Genomic DNA, 24,045 nt, shown 5'->3' with positions numbered 1-24,045 from the left:
GCAGCAAACAGCTAGAAAGCAAAGACTCCCTTTTAACAGGCCAACAGTTCGACTGGCCACTGATATACTCACATACCAAATTCTTACTCATAAACTTGTTACATATATCAGAAGTTGGAGACACTACCTGCCATTTCATGTTTTAAGTAAAACATAAAAACTGAAATAAAAGAGTAAATCAAAATAGAAAAGGCCAATTAAAGGTTCTGACTTGGACTTGAAGATTACCAAGCAAGCAAAGTCACAGTATACAGTTTAGAAAGTGTTTTTTTTGAGACAGTTTCACTATGTTGCCCTGGGTAGTGCTATGGTGTCACAGCTCACAGCAACCTCAAACTCTTGAGCTTAAGTGATTCTCTTGCCTCAGCCTCCCAAGCAGCTGGGACTACAGGTGCTCACCTCAACGCTCGGATATTTTTTTTTGTTGAAGTTGTTCAGCTGGCCCAGGCCGGGCTTGAACCCAGCACCCTCAGTGTATGTGGCTGGCACTGTAACCACTGTGCTACGGGCACTGAGCCATTTAGAAAGTGTTTTATGTGTAAACATAAGGTGGAGCTTGAAGCTAACTTTAACAAAACATAAGCAATTTATAAGGGAAAACAACAGACTACAAAGATAGTTTATTTTGTAAAGATCTCATTTTGATATTAATTCAAAATGTTAAATAGAATGACCACTTCCCAGATAATTAACACAATTTACATATTAAACACTTATTTCTGTAGGATATATTCTATCATTTAAAGTAGAAAAAGACCTGATCAATGTATTACTAAACAATGAAATGACCTTGAGTATATCATCTGTGATCATTCTAGTAAGAGTAAGTTTACCACATCTTAATTCCAAGTATAAAATGAATGATTAAGAGTTTTTTGATTGAAGGAGGCAAAAAAAGACAGGACAGGCAAATCATCTGCAGTTTAAAACACAAAATTCTGTCACTTTATATCTCACACTTCAAGGCATCCTGCAACTGCTAAAAACACATGGCAGTTCTCAGAAACAGTATTAATATAATCCATCATATTACTAAGCCAGTCATCTAACACATTACAATCAAAAAGCTCCTTGTGAAAAATGGAGCCCATGAATTCACAAGTAACATAGAATCCCAGACTCTTCTCTATATTACTGGAAAAAATGTACATAAATAATCTTTGATGTGTTACAGCAATTCACAGCTTTCTCATCAGACTATTCCTGTCATCTCAGTACAGTGGAAATGTTCTATCAATTTTGGCAGCCCAGGCCATGAGGCCCCCCACAACATCCCGAACTGTTAAAGAGTCTAACTCGTGGGCTTCTGCTAAGGACTGGAGAATCTTCACAGCTTTCTGGGAATCATTTCCCAGTTTGCAAATAACATAAATGGAAAAAGCAGCCCCTGGCTGTGTGTCCCTCTTCCCTTCCCGGATGGCTTCTCCTAAGAGTTTCAAGCTCGCTGCATCTCTCCGTTCCAAATGTTTCAAAGGGATGTGCAGGGCATGAGGCAAACAGCAGATGTCCACCTCCACTTGGGGCCTGACGTCCAGCAACAAGTGAGGTGCCCCAGAATCCAGAAGCCGCTTATAGTCGGTGACAGAAACCCGCTCCTCCAAGCTCAGTAACCGTACGGAGCGGCACTTATCGGTGGCTGAGGAGCCACAAAAGGCTTCATAGTCTTGCAGGTCAGTCACAGTGGGCCGCTCACCGCAAGCAGCACAGTCAGGCCTCCGGATCCGGAGCTGAATACAACGGAAATGCCCAAGGAGGGCATCAAAGAGCAACATCCTGCCACTGTAAGAGGGGCCCAGACCCGCCGCGATTTTCAGCACTTCCAGCGCCTGCAGGCAGCCCAGGACACCAGTGACGACACCGAGCACCCCGCCATCCGCACAATTGGTCACTGTCTCAGCTGGGGGTGGTTGGGGGAATACGCAGCGATAGCAAGGCCCACCGTCATAGTGGTAGACTGTGATTTGGCCCTCGAAGCGCAAGGCGCTGGCAGATACAAGAGGACGACCGGCCAGCACACATGCGTCGTTAACCAGATAGCGAGTAGGCACATTATCAGAGCAGTCGGCCACCACATCATAGCCGCGGACCAGGTCTAGAGCTGTGGCTGGCGTAAGGGCCTGGGCGTAGGGTACGCACTCCACCGCAGAATTCAGCCTGCGCAGAGAGGCGGCAGCTGAAAAGGCCTTCGCCTGGCCGGCCAGTGCCTCGCCATGAAGCACTTGGCGGGCCAGGTTGCTCATCTCTACCACGTCGTAGTCCACGAGGCCAAGGCGACCCACGCCGGCTGCTGCCAGGTACTGCGCCAGTGGACAACCGAGCCCACCGCAGCCCACGACAAGCACGGACGCGGCGGCCAGGCGAAGTTGTCCGTGCATGCCCAGCTCAGGCAGAACCAGCTGCCGACTATAGCGCAGAATTTCCTCTCGGGAGAGGGCGGCCTTCGGCGGCAGCGGCGACACTGGACCCCGCTGTTCTAGCTGTGGTTCTTGCTCCGCCAAAAGAGCCGCCGCCAGCTTCTGCTTCAAGAAACTCAATTCTTCTTCACGTTGAGCAACTTCAGCTTGTAAGGCCAGTACCTTCTCTCTGGCAGCCATGGTGACCTCTTCCGGAAATTGTCAGGAAAGGCATTTCCGTTTCCGGGTTATTGTCTCCTAGCGACTGGGATAAACTAAAAAACTTTGTGGAGCTTGGGAAAAGGTGAAGAATAAATATGTATTTCCAGAAGAAACATTCATATTAAACTTTATTAATGCATAGATCCTTAATATCTCCAAGTGAACCATACAGAGACCCTAGAAGAACTAGAACTCAATCACACAAGCTCACCCTCTTCAGAAATTTGGTATAGTCCGACCCGTCCGAGCCCCTAGTAGTGTTTACCTAATTCCGCTTCCGTCATCTCGCGCAGTTCCGCCATGGCCTCCTCGGAAGCCAGTCGTTCTTCTCCGCGGTCTCGGCGGGAGCTGGAGATGCGCAATCCACGCCAGGACAAGTATTCGGTGCTTTTGCCCACCTACAATGAGCGCGAGAACCTACCACTCATCGTGTGGCTGCTGGTGAAAAGCTTCTCTGAGAGGTAGCGTCCCGGCCACCGTCCCCAGGAGTGAGATGAGCTGGCTTCCCCCGCCTGGGTGTCGGCAGTTGGCTGCGCGAGGCGGCCCAGCCCAGCCTTTCTTCGGGCTCACGCAGGTGGCCTCGGGGTTGAGGCCACCCTGTGAGAAAAGCAGAGGCGATACTTCTCGGATTCTTTCCCGTGTCCTGGATTCTCTTCCTTGCCCTTGGGTTTCGTGACATCCATTTATCCTTACTATAAACGCCTCTCGTTTCCCTCCTCCCGCCTTTTCTTAAAAGGGTCGATCACCGATCACCCTTTTAAGTTGGGCTGAGGCTGAAAGCCTGACCTCACGCCTCCCTCTAGACGGTAAGGATCCCGGCGAGGGCCAGGAATCTAAGCGAGCGCGGTCACTGGCCCCCCCCCCCCCGGTGCTTAGTGCTTATGTAAGTATGTTTGGTCCGTAAGGGTTAGGTAGCTATTGCTGGGCACGATAACCTGTCTGGAAAGGAGAGAGCAGAAGGTCATCTTCTCTGATTACTGGTTGTTTGGTGTGGATCTTAGAAACTGAGGGAGAGGTTTGGAGTTTGAATTCGGAAGTGTTATGCAATCCCTTAGAAAATCCTGGAATCAGTACAAAGTAACTTATTTTACAGTTGCATATGCAGTGAAATCTTTGAAGCTCTTTACGTATCAGCACATATAAAAATAGAAGATTGTTTTTATTTAGGTAATTGTATGTACGTATGAATGTTTTATTTAATTAGGTCATGTCAATCAACAGATGATTTCCAGAGGTTTTTGTTTTTGTTTTTTTGGCGTTTGCTTTACGAGTAAGAGCATGGACTTTGTTCATAACATCTTTTCCATCATTTAGAAAAAATAATGACACATACTGCCCCTTTTTTAAACGAATGTTGAAGCAGACACACTCAGACTTTTGTGAGTGTATCGGGGATAAAGTCTTCGTGGATCGACAAAGATGTACTTAACATTGACAGTTACTTCCAAATTGCTCTCCAAAAAAGAATATATCAACTTAGGATTCTTATCTTCAGCCTGCCTTTTTCCCCACCAACCAGCCAACCTGAACAATGTTAAACTTGACATTGGTGGAAAAATTGGTTTGTGAAAACCATTGCTGTTTTGATTGTGTTTTGTAGAATAACTGTCTTCACATATATAGCCCCTCAAAATTTTAAAATTTATATCTTCCATTTATTTGTTAATCTTTTTATTTTGATTTTTGCAAACCTTTTCCAAATTAGAGAAATTAACCATCATGGAGCTGATCTTGTTGAGGGTTTGTGTTCTACTTTTACGATATTTTTGCTGTATTCTAATTTTTTAATGTAGTGCAGTTTTATCTTTAAATGGTTAGTGAGTGGATTTTTTAAAGTCAAAATGAAATATAATAAAGGAAATACAACTATTTTCTTATATGCAAGTTGCTTGAAGTCAGCTCAGCTTAATTCCTTTAAACTGCCTCATCCTCAATGGGGCTGTTTTAAATTGGGCTAGCAGAATGATTTTGCTTGTAAACGACTCCATTTTGTTTATGAAATACCTCTTTCAGCATGTCTTTTTAAATCATCTTACATGTATGCAAAGCACTGGGCCCAAATTTAAGGCACAGTGGGGAGCTCTACACTTTGTATCTAGAATAGATGCACTGAGTTTTGCTTTCTTGAAAGTTTGCTGGGACTGACTCTCAAAAGCCTTTATAGTAGAATGTGTTTTCTGGTGGATTTCATTGTTTATGTTTCCTAAATGAGGCCCAGAAGGAGATAGAATGTTATGTGGAGGTTTGGCTGTGCCTCCTTTTCTTTCCCCTTAACTTTCCCAGATACAGTTAACAAAAGAAAAAATATCTTGGAGGAGCAGAGGGGCACATGATGGTGATCACTTGTATATCCAAGTAGTATTTTTTAATTATTTTGTTGGCTTGTTTTTAAAATACAGTAGAAACTACCACTCTTATCAATTTGAAGTTAATGGAGAGTGACAGATGTTAATTCTTGAGCACAGTGAAATCTTCTGTATTTCTATTGTGCTTTTTTTTCTAATTTGATAGTGTGGGATAATAGACACTACTGTTTGAAATAGTCCTCTGGAAGGCTGTGTCGCCCTTCTAAAATGAGGTTTTTTTAAGGGTGAAATTAAATCACATTTATTCCTGATTGTTATTTTAATCTATTTGGATTAAATTTAAAAGAATAATTACTCAGAGTTACTGAGTTTGATTTGAGTTGCTGTGTAAAGAGTACTTTTGAAATAGTTTATGTAACTAATATTTGATATTATGGTTCCACAATTCCATTTCAGAGTAGGTAAATAAAATTTTGTATATGTATAGATATGCATATATATTTATCATTATGTGATTTTCTTTTTAACCAAAAATGTTTTCTGTATACGAATTAACTTTTTTTTTTTTTTTTTTTGAGACAGAGTCTCACTCTGTTACCCTGGGTAGAGTGCCAGGGTGTCATAGCTTGCCACAACCTCAAACTGTTGGACTCAAGTGATCCTCTTGCCTCAGCCTCTCAAATAGCTGGGACCACAGGCGCCTGTCACAACACCAGGCTAATTTTTCTATTTTTTTATTATTAAATCATAGCTGTGTACATTAATGCGATCATGGGGCACCACACACTGGTTTTATAAACAGTTTGACACATTTTCATCGCACTGGTTAACACAGCCTTCCTGGCATTTTCTTAGTTATTGCGTTAAGACATTTATGGGTCTTGCTTTTGCTCACACTAGTCTCGGACCAGAGGTCAGGCAATCCACCTGCTTCGGCCTCCCAGAGCTCTAGAATTACAGGTATGAGCCACTGTCCCTGGCCAAGAATTATTTAATATATCAGGACTTTACAATGGCATGTTTCAGCAACATACTGGGCTTGGAAATAAAATATTAAATATTTGACAGAGAGTTCATTTGATAATGAAGTTTGCCTTAGTAATTAATATGGCAATAAAACTCCACTTTTATGTTGTGGAATTAGTAATTTTAAAATTATTTTTAAATTTGAAAATACTGTCTTCAAACATTAATAAAAATTTAAATTTTTTTATTTCAGTGGCATCAACTATGAAGTTATAATCATAGATGATGGAAGCCCAGATGGAACAAGGGACGTTGCTGAACAGTTGGAGAAGATTTATGGGGCAGACAGAATTGTGAGTTACATGAACATGTTTCTGTCATATAAATTGTGTTTATGTAGGATAAAAATGAGAAGTGAATAATGTCTAAATATGATCTGTTTGTCTAGTCCAGGCATCCTCAAACTTTTTAAACAGGGGGCCAATTCACTGTCCCTCAGACCGTTGGAGCGCCAGACTATAGTTAAAAAAAAAAAAAAACAAAACCATGAACAAATTCCTATGCACACTGCACATATCTTACTTTGAAGTAAAAAAACAAAAACAATTACACCGCCTCATGTGGCCCACGGGCCGCAGTTTGAGGACTCCTGGTCTAGTCTGTAGAACCTGGAAAGATGACAAGCATTTTATATGCTTGGAATTTAAATGCATTTTCATTGCACTTAAAAGTTCACATATCTTTGGTATGATGGGTACCAGTAGTAATTTCACAGCAAAAGAGCGAGCCCCTGGATGAACTCTTACTTACGATTGATTCTGCAGATAAATTTTATGCATATCTGTGTGTGTGCCATATCTAGGACTAGGTGCTATGTGCGTGTTGTTCTAACCATGCGTGCCATCTTTGTGTATCGTTAGTACTTCTAATTATAGCTTGGAGATTTTTTTGTTACCAGATTACCTTATTTCTTTTAACTGCTTTATAGTGCTCTATTATATGCAACTTGTTTAATATTTTAAGTAAACCTTTGAAGATTCTGAAAAATGTAAGTATAGTAGTCCCCTTGAACATGGTTTTGCTTTCAGCAGTTTTATTACTTGTGGCCAACTGAAAACAGGTGAGTAAAGTTTAAGATATAGAGACAGAGGCCACATCCACGTAACTTTTATTATAGCACATTGTTATTATTGTTGTGGTTAATTTCTTGCTGTACCTCATTTATAAATTAAACCTTATATTTGGAATAGGTATTTGTGTATAGGAAAAAAACAGTATATATAAGCTTTGGTACCATGTGGGGTTCCAGGCACCCATGAAGGATCTTGGAACATATCTTCTGCAGATAAGAAGGGTAAACGGTAACAAAGCTATCTTTTTAAAGAAGAAAGATTTTTCTGGCTGGAACAGAGGTATAGAATATCTCAGATAAGCTTTAAAAGATTTTCTTTTTCAGGAGAGATACCAGATGAGGCCAGCATTTTGTCAGTAACTACCAACCACAAAATAAAATAAAATACAGCTGTAATCTGACATTGACTTGTAATTATAAATGATTGTTTGAATGTTTATTTCTCCTTCCTGTAAGCTCTTATCAGACAGTATTGTATTTTACTAATCTTTGTTCAAGATGTATCATTGCTGTAGATGTAAATTATGACTTTAAAATTTTTGAATATTGTGAGGCAGATGGAGTAAAAGTGTAAAGAGTTTTTTGTTTAAGCTATTAAAGTTAAGGTGTTAGCTTAAAATAGCCTGTTATCACTATGAGATGCTTTTTCTAAGTCTCATGGTAATCACAAAGGAAAAAACCTAGTACATAATAACATGTGAAAAGTAAGGATTGAAAACATACTACTAGAGAAAATCTTACGAAGAAAGGAGCACAGGATCTACAGGACTACTGGCCATTAACAAAATGGCAGTAGTAAGTCCTTAGCTTTCAGTAATTACCTGGAATAAAAATTGATTAAATTCTCCAATCAAAAAACCTGAAGTGGATTAAAAAATAAGACCCAGCTCTCTGCTGCCTTTAAGAGACTTGCTTTACTTGGAAGGACACGTGTAGACTGAGAGTGAAAGGATAGACAGATACTCCGAAAGGAAACCTACAGCAGCTTGCGTGTAGTGTTTTTTTAGAAAAAAAAAAATTATGTAGTTCCACCCTGCTTGAATTGAGCTGAAAATGCTTTGTTAATGGCAGATGGAAAAGGGCACAAGATACACTCAGCAGGGAGTCTACCCTAAGACAAATACCTCAGAAACTTAGAACAGTCTCAGAAGCTTGACATTTGACTTTTTAATTGTTAAGCCAAAAGGAAAAGGCTAAACAATAAAGTCAGGGTCCTAATATGAAGCAAAAAGCTTGTAAAGACTAAGTAATTAACAAAAAGTAAGAAAAGGTGGCAGTGCCCATAGCTTAGTGGGTAGGGCACCAGCCACATACACCAAGGCTGGCAGGTTCGAATCCAGCCCGGGCCAGCTAAAGCAACAATGACAACTGCAACAGAAAAATAGCTGGGCACTGTGGCAGGCACCTGTAGTCCCAGCTACTTGAGAGGCTGATTCAAGAGAATTGCTTAAGCCCAAGAGTTGGAAGTTGCTGTGAGCTGTGACGCCACAGCATTCTACCCAGGGTGACAGCTTGAGACTCTGTCTCAAAAAAAGAAAAAAAAAGTAAGAAAAGGGGAAGAATTTAACCTTTTGTTAGAGTATAAAATATTAGTGGACCAGTAGAGGATGAGAATAAAGACACCCAAGTTTAAAGTCAGGATAAATTGATGGAGGAAGAATGGTTTCTGCATTTAAAAATCACAAAAGGGAATTGAGAAAACAAACATCAGATATTTCAAGAGGGCATAAAGTAATGAGTTAAATCCTCAGTTTTTCTAAGAAGAAATTAATAGGTATTATTTTAAATGATATATCGAATAATAGGTGTAAAGATATCTTACTTAAAATATGACATATGGCGGGTGGCGCCTGTGGCTCAAGGAGTAGGGCGCCGGTCCCATATGGCGTAGGTAGTGGGTTCAAACCCAGCCCTGGCCAAAAACCACAAAAAAAAAAAAAATATGACATATGGCACCAAAAGAAAAAATGCTTATCATTTTGCCAGTAGGTTATGGGTTATAGAATGATGCTTTTTCTCAGAAGCTATGCTAAACTATTTGGTTTTCTACCAAATGCTTTTAAAATAGTCAGATTCTTATTTAACTGTGTGAAATGTAGTTTCTTATTCCTACAGCTACTAAGACCACGAGAGAAAAAGTTGGGGCTAGGTGAGTAGAACTTCTTACCCCACGTAACTGCTACTTGCCTTGGTAAGTTACCCAATATGCATTTTCCCAGTTTGGAACAGGGCCAAAATACAGTTCCCCTGATGGTTACAGGGATCCTCAAACTTTTTAAACAGGGGGCCAGTTCACTGTCCCTCAGACCATTGGAGTTTAAAAAAAAAAACTATGAACAAATTCCTATGCACACTGCACATATCTTATTTTGAAGTAAAAAAACAAAACGGAACAAATACAATTCACACCGCCGCATGTGGCCCGTGGGCTGTAGTTTGAGGATCCCTGGACTTTATAACGATCTTAATGACGTTTAAATTGGGCTGCCTCTATCAGTCAGGAACCACTCACGAAAACAAAGTTAAGTTTTTTTGCAGCATAGGGAATTTAATACAGAGAATCTGGTTATGACAGGCATTACTGAGAAGCCCAAAAGAACAGTTAGATTACTAAGTTATTAGTAACAGCTGGAGGTCACTATCACCTCTAGGGATGGAGCAATGGGGGGGAGGAGATGGTGTTTTTAGAGCCCAGGAACTTGGGCCTGCCTAGAGTTGTGGGGTGGGGGCTGCTTGTGGCAGGAGCTAAACCATGGAAGATACCCAGTCCGTGCTGAGAAAGAAATAGAGCGGGAGACACCTAACTTTTTTCCCTTCAGACTCCTCCAGAGTCTTCCACTTCTACCTCCCAAAGCTGCCTGGAAGCCAGCTGACAAGAGAACCTGGGAAACGTAGTTTCCTACAGTATAGCACAGAGTAGGGACGGGCCAGACAGTAGATCTGAGGGCATTTAGACCAGCACAGCACCTTAGCTTTGAACCTTTAAACATTCTTCAAGTTACAAATTTAAGGTTATTCTTTATCTCTAAAAAAGCAAGATGTTTTTAAACATCTTTCTAAAGAAATATAGTTTTTAAACATACAGCATTATAGAATGTCTGAGAAGAGCTCAGTAATTCAGAAATGAAACTTTGCCTTTATTTCTCAGTTGGTCATGGTTGCTCATGTTGACAATTGCTATACTTTTCTTGAACTCTTGAGCTTAAGCAATCCACCTGCCTCGGCCTCCCAGGGTGCTAGGATTATAGGTGTGAGCCACTGCGCCTGGCCAGAGAATTAGTGTACATTTAATAGGAAATTTGGAAAGCATAGAGAAAGCACAATTTTTGTGTGTGTTTGTTTGTGATAGGGTCCTGCTCTGTCACTCAGGCTGGAGTGAATGGTGAGATCATAGCTCGCTGCAGCCTCAAACTCCTAGGCTTAAGCAATTCTCCTGCTTTAACCCCTGATTAGCTAGGACTGCAGGTGTACACCACTATACCTGGCTAATTTTTTGTTGTGGTGTTGTCTAGACTGATCTTGGACTCCTGACCTCATGCAGTCCTCCTGCCTCGGCCTCCTAAAGTGCTGGAGTGATGATAAGCATGAGTCCAGTCAGAAAGCACGATTCTTAAAAATTCATGTTATTTCAGGATAGCAGTCCTGAAGACCATCAATTTATTGGTATCATTAAATGTTTTGAATATCTGAATCTAGAAGGTTCTTTGGGATTGAAATAATCTGGAAACTTAATGAAGGCAGTCAAGAATCATCAACCAATTAGAGATATACCCCAAAACTATACAGTCTCTTCTCCACCAAAAGAAGTTAAGAGAGCTCAACCTTGCTAATAAGATACTTGTGATGTGTTTAGGCTTGAAATGTGGGAATGCCCAAATCCTGCTCTCGACCAGTTATTCTAACTTGCCCAATTTCTGATGGACTTTTAGCCATGAGGTGGCTGAGTAATTGTTAGCTGTGCCTTTGGTTCCAAATACCAGAGCAGGGGCCTGCTGTACCAGGCTTACAGTGTAGAAGACACTCAGTGGACAACTTTTACAGAAATGGACTTAGAATGTTGGGAAGAGCAGAAGCAGAGACTTGTTAAGTAGTGCCTGGGACTAGGGTGAAAGTGGAAATGAAAGAAAGGAATTGAGAGCTGTTTTGAATATAGCATTTATAAGACTTAATTATAGTTTAGAAATCATCAGTAAAGGCCGGAAGTCAAGGATGATCCCTAACTTGTAGGTGGAATAAGGGGATAGTTGGCGCTATCCACTAAGGAAGCCTATTAGAAGGGTAGGAAGATAGGAGATGATTTTGGAATGTTATGTTTGAGATTTCTGAAATATCCAAGTAGAGACATCAAATAGGAAGCTGATAAGTAGATCTGGAGCTCTGAGAAAAGATCTAGACTCTTTAGTGTCTTAGGTCGACACTAAGGAAGTGCTGGCATAAGAAAGATGGCTTTTTAAACCATGAGAATACAGTAATTTTTATATACTTTTAAGACTTTTTATACCATTTCTTTGCTAAATTGAAATATGCTTATGATCTTTTCTATTAAATTGATAGAATGAGGGGGTGGCCAGCTACCTTTTTGAGATATATATATAAAATATATATCTGATATATGGGAACTACATACTGAAATTAAAAATTTTCCAATTTATTAGTATCACTTTTAGAGGACTAATGTTTACTTTTCAATAATAATTTCCTTCCTGTTCAAAGTATTTCTGGTTATTTTCTTTAATGGATATAAACGTTCTTATTTTTAGGGACTGCATATATTCATGGAATGAAACATGCCACAGGAAACTACATAATTATTATGGACGCTGATCTCTCACACCATGTAAGTGGTATATTTCTTTATTAGTTATTTATGATAGTCTTGGCCTTTTTACTGACTTAACTATTTATTCTTTCTAAATTTCAGCCAAAATTTATTCCCGAATTCATTAGGTAGGTACTAAACCATTTCTTATATGTTGGTTTTGGACTTATTTTCATATTTCATTCTTCATTAGTTAAAAATGCACATGCAAATTGTCCAGGAGTGGTGATGTTTCTAGCTACCTATAAGGCTAAGACAGGAATGCTTGAACCCAGGAGTTGCTACATTGTAGCCTGGACAACAGAGCAAGGCCTCATCTCTTTTAAAAAAAAAAAAAAATGTGATTTCCAAGTTTTCTATCAATAATATAACCAACATTTAGATTTGAGACTGGGAATGTAGGTATGTGACTAAATGATGTGTGTTAGGAACTCTGAGGGATACACCAACAGATAATTCCTTTGTTATCTAAAGTCCTTGAGATCACAGAAAAAGATGGAAGGCAGCTTTCCTGTAAAATAGAATTAAGTCTTGAATCAGTAGAGTAAAACACCAGGCACAAATAGGGTTTATTCCAGGAATACCAGAAGTGGCTCATTATCAGTACCTTCTCAGTATAATTCATTTATCATGTTCATAAAGAAAGCAGTGTGTGACTCAGTGCCTGTAGCTCAGCTGCTAGGGTGCCAGCCACATACACCTGGGCTAACAGTCTGAACCTGGCTGGGGCCTGCCAAACAATAATGACAACTACAACCAAAAAATAGCCAGTCGTTGTGGCAGGCGCCTGTAGTCCCAGCTACTTGGGAGGCTGAGATAAGAGGATCACTTAAGCCCAAGAGTTTGAGGTTACTGTGAGCTGTGATGTCACACTGCTGTACCAAGGGCGACATAATAAGACTATCTAAAAAAAAAAAAGAAAGAAAGAAAGCAGTGTGACTTGGTTTATAAGTACCCTACCCTTTTCTAGTAAAACTGTGAAGTTGAAATAGAAGGAAAACACTTAAGCATAATAATTTCTAATTATTATGTAATTATATGTAATGTACTATGTAATATGTAATTATTTCTAATACAAACACTATCTCAAATAGTGAATTGAAAAAGTTTCATTTTGTAGAAATAGAAAAGTTCTATTCTGTAGAACTAAGAAGTGGCTAAGGCGCCAGCTACATACACCAGAGCTGGCAGCTTTAAATCCAGCGTAGGCCTGCCAAACAACAATGACAACTGCAACCAAAAAATAGCCAGGCGTTGTGGCGGGCGCCTGTAGTTCCAGCTATTTGGGAGGCTGAGGCAAGAGAATCACTTAAGCCCAGAAGTTGGAGGTTGCTGTGAACTGTGATGCCACGGCACTCTACCGAGGGCAATAGCTTGAGGCTCTGTCTCAAAAAAAAAAGAAAAAATTCTATTTTGGAAGAAATAGAATTCTTATTCAAATTACAAATCAAGTTACATGAAATTCCAAGATCAGATTACATAAAAATATACATCGCAATTTCTTGTGCAATAGGTGAGAAAACTTCAATGTAGAAGAATAGAGGCAAAGAAAAATAAAGGACTAAGGAGAAGGGTGTGAGGTTAAATAGCATTTTTAGTAGCAAAGCAAGGAGTTACGTAGAAAGCCTGTAGCTATGCATGCTTTATTTAGCCAACATTAGCATTAGGCAACTGAAGGGTAAAAAGAAAGCCAGGTCAGAAATTTTTACTGTTTGGAGAAAATTTCAGTAAGTTTAAGAACCAATTCTTTTAGTTGGGATATGTGTGTAACAGTATTCAAGAGCTCTCAATGGCCAAAAAATGTTATTGCTACATCTAATCTAGGAGATGAGTGCAGCTTGAATACAAAAAGGACAGAGCACCTTGTGATGATTATTCCTCAAAGTCATCATTAAAAATCAAGTAATTGCGGGCGGCGCCTGTGGCTCAAAAGAGTAGGGAACCAGCTCCATGTACCAAAGGTGGCAGGTTCAAACCCAACCCTGGCCAAAAATCTGCAAAAAGAAAAAAAAAATCAAGTAATTGCCTGTTAAGTATTTCAGTATTTGAACTAAATGATTTCAGAACTTTTTTGACAGCCAGACCAGATAAAACAAAAGCAAAGGGGAGTGTGTCAACACAAAGAAGATAAAAGCTTAATAAGTGAAAGAGTTTAATGAAGCCTCCGTGGTTTAGAGAAAATGAAATGGAAACTTTAATCCTAATTGCTTTTCTTCTGAGATGCTTTAAGGAATCGTTTAAAACTGATAAGAAACAATTAATAATGGCTTGGTGCCTGTAACTCAAGCAGCTAAGGAACCAGCCACGTACACCAGAGTTGGCAGGTTCAAATCCAGCCCAGGCCCACCAAACAATAATGACAACTACAACCAAAAAATAGCTGGGCATTGTGGCGGGCACCTGTAATCCCAGCTACTTAGGAGGCTGAGGCAAGAGAATCGCTTAAGCCCAAGAGTTGGAGGTTGCTGTGAGACTCTCAAAAAAAGAAAGAAAGAAACAATAAAAAAGAAGCCTGCTGAAATCTTTCAGAATTTACAGGATTCTTACTCTGCTACATGAAAGCATTATTTGGTAGAAGGTGTATTTGTGGATGTAATTTCCTATAGATTTATTAAGGTATACATTCCTTGCTATCATTACGTGGAGATTTTAAGTACTGCATTAAGAAAAGAATACAGTTGAATACAGGTAAAGGGAACAAAGGTACATTTATTTGCAGATGATATAATCTTAGAAAAATCTTAGAACTTAGAACTTCTGCAAATAATTTGGAAGCTATTCTAAACCTAAAAGCTAAATATGCAAAAACAGAATCAGACCATGCCACCACTCCCTCTCCATGTGGATTACTTCAGGGAGTTCCCACTAACACCTGGGAGAAAATCCAGACTCTTTGCCTCTCAAACCCGTGTGATGTGGCCCCTGCCTCCCTTTCTGATTCCTCTTGTACCCTTCCCCTTTGCTGTCCATGCCACAGCTATGCGCCTTTCATTTCTAAATTCACCCAGAGCTCTGTGTTCCTTTGCCTGAAATGCTCTTTCCTGCTCTTGATGGCTGACTACTGCTCATTCTTCGATCCCTGCCTGAAGTCACCTTAGACCTGTTCTGCTTAGATCTCCCATACACAAAAGTCTCTAAGAAGGAATGGAAACAATAGAGTAGAAAATGGATGAAAAGATACAAATGGACCCTATATAAAAGAAATTCAAATTTTTAGCTAATAACTAAAAGATGTTCACCTTGGATGTAGCCAAGAAAATGCAAATTAAAATAGATGTGTGTTACTATTTTATTACCTATTAATTTGTCAAAATTAAAAACTTTTATAGCAGTAACATCCAGTACCAACAAGGTGGTAAAAACAAAGGGACAAATACTGCTGAAGGAAGTAGAAGATGCTATAATCTTTTTGGAAAACTATCTTGTTAGAATTAAAAATACGCATAAACTTTATTGGGTGATAGATTCCATTTGGGGTAGTCTAAGCACCAGAATATAAATTTTTAAGAACATTATTGCAGCACTGTTTATTGCTGGGTTGTTGTGGGGGCAGGAGAGACAGCCCACCATGGAAATGACCATAGAGTTGTGAGTTGAATATCCTATGGAATATTTTTGTAGCTCTTAAAGAATGGGCGAGATCTCTTTTGGTTGTAGAGATATGCATGATTTTATGGTGTGTGTTATAAAATGACAAAAAACAAGTCACAAAGTGTACTTATTTGGATTCCAGTTTTGTGAATGCAACCCAAAACCCTAGGGGTTTGAGTTAGTTAACCTTTCCTTAAGCAAAGAAAATGATCTGGAGGGTGGTTTTATTTGGTGCGTTTAACAAATACTACTATTTTGTGGTTTTAAAATAGAGGAAAAACAGGCTAGGCTCAGTAGCTCATTCCTATAATCCTAGCACTTTCAGAAGCTGAGGAGGGAGGGTCGCTTGAGGCCAGGAATTTGAGACCAACCTGGGCAATAGGAAGACCCTGTCTCTACAAAAAAAAAGGAAAGAAAGAAAAAAACAGAAATGACTACATGCCTATAGTCCCAGCTAGGAGGATCACTTAAGCTCAGGAGTTCAAGGCTGAGCCTTCAGTGAGCTATGAGGAAGCCACTGCACTACAGCCTGGGCAGCAGAGTGAGACCATCTTTTAGAAAAAGAAAAATAATTAGATTTGAAACCTCTACTTCGAAAGGTCTTTTAGTAGGCAATTCATCTATTCTCTTGATATTGTTTTTTCCTCTGCTTCTTTTAAAAGTTATATTTGTGGGCTCGGCGCCTGTGGTTCAAGCCGCTAAGGCGCCAGCCACATACACCTAAGCTGGTGGGTTCGAATCCAGCCCGGGGCCCTCCAAACAACAATGACAGCTGCAACCAAAAAATAGCCGGGCATTGTGGCGGGCGCCTGTAGTCCCAGCTACTTGGGAGGCTGAGACAGGAGAATCACTTGAGCCCAGGAGTTGGAGGTTGCTGTGAGCTATAATGCTACGGCACTCTACCCAAGGCGACAGCTTGAGGCTCTGTCTCAGAAAAAAAAAAAAAGTTTGTGGAGCTCATGAAAATAACTTGAAAGCTCAATGATTTTTTCTAATTGACAGCTGTTGTATTTTTTCTGCAGGAAGCAAAAGGAGGGTAACTTTGATATTGTCTCTGGAACTCGCTACAAAGGAAGTGGAGGTGTATATGGCTGGGATTTGAAAAGAAAAATAATCAGGTATATGTGTCTGCTGTAATTTCTCTGTTAGTATAACTATTGGAAATGAGTTTATAACAAGTATTTGGATTGAATTACCATGATTCTTAGGATTTGTGGGATCAGGGTGTTTTTTGTTTTTTTTTTTTAATGATTAGGTCTCAATGTTTTTCATTAAGGAAAAATCAGCACTTAGAGCCTTTGGTAGAAATGGTCTAGTTCTACTTGACTTTAAGTTTTTATTTACGTGAACAACTCTGTTTTGGGACTAAATAAGTAGGGTGTCCCCCCCATGTTTAGAGTTTTATCATTTTAAGTAAGATACTTCATGATTTCAACTTTTACTAAGCAACATGAAGTAGTGGGGATTTTGACAGATCTGGGTGAGAATCCTGTTTTTGTCATTTAAATGTGTTGCCTCACATATTTTACTTTTCTAAACTTTACTTTCCTTATCCTAAAAACGAAAGAAAAAAAATTTTTTTTAATTACTGCATAACCATCCTAAAGCTTAGTAGCTTAAAATATTATTTCTCAAAATTCTGTGGATTGGCTGGTGATGTGTCTGCTGGCTTCACCTGGAGTTATTCATGCAGCTTCCCTTACCTTGAAGGTCAGCTGTACTGGCAGGTCTGAAGTGGCCTCTTTCATTCATCTGGCAGTTGGTACTGGTTGTTGGCTGGGGCATCTCAGGTTTTTTTGGTTTTGTTTTTGAGATAGAATCTCACTATGTCGCCATTGGTAAAGTACTGTGGCATTACAGCTCATAGCAACCTCAAATTCATGGGCTTACGCAATTCCCTTGCCTCAGCCTCCCAAGTAGCTGGGACTACAGGCACCTGCCATAATGCCTGGCTTTTTTTTTTTTTTTTTTTGTAGTTGTCATTGTTGTTTAGCAGGCCTGTGCTGAGTTTGAACGCCAGCCCTGGTGTATGTGGCTGGTGCCCTAACCACTGAGCTACAGGTGCCAAACCCATCTCGGTTTTTTTGTGCGTGGCCTCTTACAGCTTCTTTACATGGCATCCTAAGGGCAGAGTCCAAGAATACAAAGACAGATACTGCAAGGCCTCTTGAATCCTAGGCTCTGGGGATCACACCATATCAATTTTTTGGTTAAAGCAGCCCACAATTAAGGGGTGGGAAAAGAGAATCCATCTTTTGACCCACAAGGAATTTTTGATCATATTTAATCTACCTCACTTACTTTTCAGGGTTGTTGGAAGGAGGATATACTTATCTGTAAAGGGTATATAATGGAAATTCTTAATTATAAAAATATTAATATTTTTATCACTCACTTCATTCCTGTTGAAGATTCCATTAAGTTCTTCTCAGTTCTGCTAATTATAGAATCTCAAGTCATTTAAAACATTTAAGAGCCTTAATCTTACATGAAATGAAGGGGTTGGATTGGTTTACAGTCCCACTGAATATTGGAGTCATGTAGGGAGAAAATTATATACAACTTCCCCGATTAGTCCCCCTTCCCTCCGCAGACATGGCAGACCATTTTTATGCAGACTATTACTTAGGTGGAAAGTTCTTGTCAAATCCCTGATCTCTCTCTCAGAGTAATTCTAAATAATGACTGTTGGTAGATAGCAGTTTATTATCTGCTTTTGTTCACTTTCAAAGAATAAGAGTCTCTTTTCTGAAACATAATTATCAAATCTTCTTTCACTAAAAATTTCTCTTTGTTCCTAGAGAATTAACATTTCTTTGCAACTAGTTTAGCATTTTTCGCACTCTTCTATATTTTCTCTTGTTTATAACTTTTGTTTTATAAAGAATATCTGACTGTTTTATTTGGCAGCCGTGGGGCCAATTTTATAACACAGATTTTGCTGAGACCAGGAGCATCTGATTTAACAGGAAGTTTCAGGTACAATGAAAAATTTTATTTATAACTTCTCTCCTAAATTCTTTATAATGGCTGATTTAAAGAAATGCTTTTCATTTTCACCCTGCTTTTATTCTGGAATGCTAAAAAGGCAGGCTGAAATTCCTTAGTAAAACCTAAACATCATCTTAAGGTGAAATATAGTGTGCTTTTTCTTTTAGAAAGTTGAAAGCAGGGCTTGGGTTAGTGTACTTGTTGACAGCATTAAGGCTCAACTACTCATTTGGAACATTGCTATTTCTAAGTACTCCAAAGAACAACACATATATTACTAATTTTCTGCATTTTATATGACTATTTAATAGCGTTATCTACAGAAAAGTTTATCATCTTTAATATTTGTGTATAGCTTTTTCAGTTATCTTGTTCTCAAGATGTTTTAAAAAATACATTTAATTTGACTTAAAGCTTTGATATTTTAGTTTTTTTATGTTTGTTATGGTGTGTATATGGGGGATTAGGGGTGTTTAAGTTTAGATTTGCTTACAGTAGATATGAACTGCTTTGTATAATAACTCCAAATGACTACAGATTGCCAGATTTTTTTTTTTTAATTTCAAACTATAAAATATTTGTGCATCTATTTTAAGGCTCCAAACCCCATGCGTTACTTTTTTTTTTTTTGATACAGAGTTTCACTTTGTTGCCCTTGGTAGAGTGCCAGTGGCATCATAGCTCATAGCAACCTTCAGCTTTTGGGCTCAAGTGATCCTCTTGCCTCAGCCTCTCAAGTAGCTGGGACTTTATTAAAGGCACCCTCCACAACGCCCAATTATTTTTAGAAACAGGGTCTCGCTCTTACTCAGGCTGGTCTCAAACCCGTGAGCTCAGGGTAATCTACCTGCCTCAGCCTTCTAGAATGCAAGGATTACAGGCGTGAGCCACCACGCCCAGCCCCGTACATTACTTTTTTTTTTTTTCATTAAATATTGTTGATTCTCTGGTCCTTCACTTAATGAAAAAAAATCTAGATCCTGGGCGGCGCCTTTGGCTCAGTCGGTAAGGCGCCGGCCCCATATACCAAGGGTGGCGGGTTCAAACCCGGCCTCGGCCAAACTGCAACCAAAAAATAGCCGGGCATTGTGGCGGGCACCTGTAGTCCCAGCTACTCGGGAGGCTGAGGCAAGAGAATCGCTTAAGCCCAGGAGTTGGAGGTTGCTGTTAGCTGTGTGAGGCCACAACACTCTACCGAGGGCCATAAAGTGAGACTCTGTCTCTACAAAAAAAAAAAAAAGAAAAAAATCTAGATCCTTAAAAATGTCAAAATTCTCACACCTTTACACGTGTAAACATAAATATTTTTATATATACATATACAAATTAGCTGTCCATTGAAGGTCAAATGAAAAGGTAAGCTCTTTTCATTTTAGTCAAAAGAGTAAAAAGTAAATTGGTTAGAAAGCAGAACTTGGTGTATAAAAGAAAGGGGTTCCTATAAATAAATAAATCCCTTCAGTTCCAAAAGAATCATCAGGGATCTGATTAAGATTTCTGATTGCCATGTAGCAACAATGCAAAGAATAGTGGCATTCAGCAGAATCTCTGTACAGATGGAGAGGCCAGTGTGGATTTCATGGGGCCACAGTTTGATGGCTTTGAATGAAGATCCAGGGTAGCTCCATGGGATGTAGAGGTAGAGGCTGCGAAGCAAAACTTGGGGAGAGTAATGGGATGAAGGTGCCTTGCTGCCATTAGAACTATGTGCCATTAGAACAAGGATGGCCTGGAAGTTGTGGATTTTGAATAATGAGAGCAATGATTGGGTATGTGTTCTGTACACAGGACAGAGCATTCACCAGACAAAAGTGAGCCTGTTAATTTCACACTTGTTTTAAATAGTTAAAGCTCACTGTTTTCTCATAAGAGTAGTGGTTTCTTAAATTCATGCATTAAAAGTTCAGCTTGTTATTAGATAAAACTCATTGTTAGTAGATCCCTAGATTTAGGAAATACGTGCCTTTCACAAAATGAAAAGTTATACCAAACTGCCTCTCCTAACTTTCTCCCAAATAAAGGGCTAAAATTGCTACCTCCCTCCTTACTGAGACTGATTTTTTTTTTTTTTGTAAACTCTTTGTGACTCTTGAAATGGGGAGCACTTTGCTATTCAGAGTTACCAAAGAAAGAGATTTAGTTCAATAATACTTCCAGCTCCTTTGTCTTTGTAAATCTGGTGAGTTCTGTTTGGCCTGGGGATCCATTTAAGATCAGGCTGCACATTCACCACTACAAATGTCTTAACTGTGACCTTAGTTGATAGCTGAATCCTACCCAGATGTACTCTGTCCTGTGATGCCTAGTTGCTGTCTTATCCTAGCTCATCCTGCTGGGAATTAAAAACTTACTTGAGTCACTTATGGGGAAATGCCTGTTAATTATGGGGTTGTCATCTAACGTATATTATTGCTTCATTATTGAACATCAACTCAATTCCAATATTTGGAACAGTTTCAGCTTTGAAAGGAAATTTTTTTTTTTTTTTTTTGAAGTTTTTGGCCAGGGTTGGGTTTGAACCCACCATCTCCGGCATATGGGGCCAGCGCCCTACTCCTTTGAGCCACAGGCGCCATCCCTTTGAAAGGAAATTTAAAAACTAAAAGTAACAGGTAGTTCTACATCATAATTTTACCACATTTTCATAATTGCTGATAGTATGATGGGAAAATAATTCTCTAACAGATACTGAGAATTCATTTTAAAAATATTCTAAATTATTTAGCAATTACTTCATGGCCTTTCTTATTCAGGACAGATGTATCATAATCATAAGCCATGAGAACTTTTCTTTAGATGTGTATCAATTGATCATGAAAGTTTTAGGCTTTGGGGCGGCGCCTGTGGCTCAGTCGGTAAGGCGCCGGCCCCATATACCAAGGGTGGCGGGTTCAAACCCGGCCCCGGCCAAACTGCAACCAAAAAATAGCCGGGCGTTGTGGCGGCCGCCTGTAGTCCCAGCTACTCAGGAGGCTGAGGCAAGAGAATCGCTTAAGCCCAGGAGTTGGAGGTTGCTGTGAGCTGTGTGAGGCCATGGCACTCTACCGAGGGCCATAAAGTGAGACTCTGTCTCTACAAAAAAAAAAGAAAGTTTTAGGCTTTATAAATACAAGTGAAGTTTTATTTTTTGTTGTTTTTTTTTGAGACGAAGTCTCAAAAAAGTCTGTGTTACCCTGGCTAGAGTGATATGGTGTCACAGCTCACAGCAACCTCCAACTCTTGGGCTTAAGCGATCCTCTTGCCTCAGCCTCCCAAGTAGCTGTGACTACAGGCACCTGCCACAATGCCCAGCTATTTTTTTGTTGTAGTTGTCATTGTTGTTTGGCAGGCCCAGGCTGGTGGTGTTTGTGGCTGGTGCCCTAGCTGCTGAGCTACAGGCACTGAGCCACGAGTGAAGTTTTTGAAAGGTCAAGATACAGGGAGGCAAGTGTAATCATCCAGATAGTCATATATATACTGATTTCTTACAGATTATACCGCAAAGAAGTTCTACAGAAATTAATAGAAAAATGTGTTTCTAAAGGCTACGTCTTCCAGATGGAGATGATTGTTCGGGCAAGACAGTTGAATTATACTATTGGTGAGGTATGTAAGTGATGCAGAATAGAATGTTGTATTCCTCCTAAAGAAACAGTAAAGTTAAAATATTTTTTCTTTTTGCAGTTTTTGGCCGGAGCCGGATTTGAACCCGCCACCTCCAGTATATGGGGCTGGTGCCCTACTCCTTTGAGCCACAGGCGCCACCCCAAGTTAAAATTTTTCTAATAATGGGGCGGCACCTGTGGCTCAAGGAGTAGGGCGCTGGTCCCATACGCCGGAGGTGGCGGGTTCAAACCCAGCCCCGGCCAAAAACCACAAAAAAAAAAAAATTTTTTTTTCTAATAAAACATTTAATAGCTGTTGAGGTCATTTAGTTGTTTAGTTAAAATGTCCATGCCCTAAAAGGTAAAAATTCAAATTCCTTTCAAATTAATATATTTGAGATACCAAGATTTCAAACAGTAGCAGACGGCAACATTCTCTCTTAAATATTTAAGTTATTGGTACCTTCTCCATCCCAGCCCCTTCTTTGGACCAGTCAGCATTATGGGCTGGGTCTCTTTTGCTGCTTTTTCTCTTGTCATAACCAGCATTACACCACAATTCATATTTTACAGTGAATGAAAAATCCCATTTGCCTATTTCCTCTCAATAAATGAAAATGATGAGGAATTATGGAGCAAGGGGATGGAAGATCGTATTATTTAGGGCTGGCTAGTGAGCTCTTAGAGAAGACTCACTTAACACTGAAACTCTTAGCAGAGCAAGAAAATAGCTACCCTAGAATGCCACATCTGTTGTAAAAGTTAGATTTTTAACTAACACAATGATAAAACACAATGATATAACAGACAACTGAAAAAACTAAGTGAAAGGCATTTTTAATTTTGCATTTTCCTTGAAATGCCACCTAAAACTCAAATAAACCGATGTAATACTCAAGATTAGTGCCTTTAAATAGTTGTAGCTTTGGTTTAAATGACCTATTTTTAGATAATAAAGTGCTTGTTTAATTGAAAAGACTTTAAAGGTACAGATAGTTGCTTTAGGACTCCCCTAATTTTGAACATACTTGAAAGACTTCTGTTGTGGGACTAAGCCTGTTTGGTTGAACTGGTAATGGTTGCATACCTGCTAATACCTGCTATGATGATGCCCCTTTCTAATTTTTTTGAAGACTGACTTTAACATATTTTTTTAACTAGGTTCCAATATCATTTGTGGATCGAGTTTATGGTGAATCCAAGCTGGGAGGAAATGAAATAGTCTCTTTCTTGAAAGGCTTATTGACTCTCTTTGCTACTACATAATAGAAAGTTATTCATTTATATTCATATTCATTTCAATTTAAACGCAAAAGAAGCCTGGTTACTGATTGTCATAAAATGTACTCCTAAAGTGTAAACTATAAGGTAAGGTAAATTTCATGTGAATCTTTTCTTCTGAAGAAACCCTATTTCGAATTAAATAATTTTAAAGTTACTGTTTTAAAGAGGAATGTTCTCAATTTTCATTTATATTGTGCTGTATTAAGACCTGTAAATAAATGTATGTGGGGTTTTTGCATAAAATATTGCTGTTTTCATTAGAGTATTAGAATGCAGAATTTTTTACATGGGGAATAATGTGAAATACTCTTTACAAAAACTGAACTCATAGTTCTTTATACCTAATATCAGAAGAGGAATGTCAATTATATTCATGAAATATATTTGGCTGTTTCTGCATAAATTGAAAAAAATACACACCTCTGCCTTTTTCCTTAAAAGTGCAACTCAGGTTTTCTTAAAGAAAAAAATATATATGTATCTAGAGCAGCCTTTTGAGAGTTGTTCTTTTCAGCTGTTGTATCAATGAAGCAAATCTGTTTAAAGTGTATATTGGGGTTCGGCGCCTGTGGCTCAAGCTGGCTAAGGCACCAGCCACATACACCTGAGCTGGAAGGTTCGAATCTAGCCTGGGCAGGCCAAACAATGATGGCTGCAACCAAAAAATAGCCAGGTGTTGTGGTGGGTGCCTGTAGTCCCAGCTACTTGGGAGGCAGAGGCAGGAGAATCGCTTGATCCCAGGAGTTGGAGGTTGCTG

At 39.4% G+C, this 24,045-nt stretch overlaps 2 protein-coding genes across 4 annotated transcripts; one reads left to right on the top strand and one right to left on the bottom strand.

Moving 5' to 3' along the window:
- Positions 1-610: 610 nt before the first annotated feature.
- MOCS3 (molybdenum cofactor synthesis 3) lies at positions 611-2,597 on the bottom strand. Its single transcript, XM_053573438.1, has one exon. It carries the CDS (start codon positions 2,592-2,594, stop codon positions 1,212-1,214), a length of 1,383 nt encoding a protein of 460 aa, XP_053429413.1. The 5' UTR covers positions 2,595-2,597; the 3' UTR covers positions 611-1,211.
- A 174-nt stretch (positions 2,598-2,771) lies between these two features.
- Positions 2,772-23,531, top strand: DPM1 (dolichyl-phosphate mannosyltransferase subunit 1, catalytic). Of its 3 annotated transcripts, XM_053573439.1 has the most exons (9): positions 2,772-3,076; positions 6,141-6,240; positions 9,135-9,168; positions 11,780-11,856; positions 11,941-11,966; positions 16,452-16,547; positions 18,340-18,408; positions 21,891-22,005; positions 23,166-23,531. In XM_053573439.1, exons 1-9 carry the CDS (start codon positions 2,916-2,918, stop codon positions 23,268-23,270), a joined length of 783 nt encoding a protein of 260 aa, XP_053429414.1. In that variant the 5' UTR covers positions 2,772-2,915; the 3' UTR covers positions 23,271-23,531. The 3 variants fall into 3 exon arrangements, with proteins under 3 accessions (XP_053429414.1, XP_053429415.1, XP_053429416.1); XM_053573440.1 differs by lacking the exon at positions 16,452-16,547 and having other exon boundaries at positions 2,775-3,076; XM_053573441.1 differs by lacking the exons at positions 16,452-16,547; positions 18,340-18,408 and having other exon boundaries at positions 2,776-3,076.
- The last annotated feature ends 514 nt before the right edge of the window (positions 23,532-24,045 follow it).

This window comes from Nycticebus coucang, chromosome 21, assembly GCF_027406575.1.
Source record: "Nycticebus coucang isolate mNycCou1 chromosome 21, mNycCou1.pri, whole genome shotgun sequence".
NCBI lineage: Eukaryota > Metazoa > Chordata > Mammalia > Primates > Lorisidae > Nycticebus > Nycticebus coucang.
This window is presented reverse-complemented; position numbering and strand designations above follow the sequence as displayed.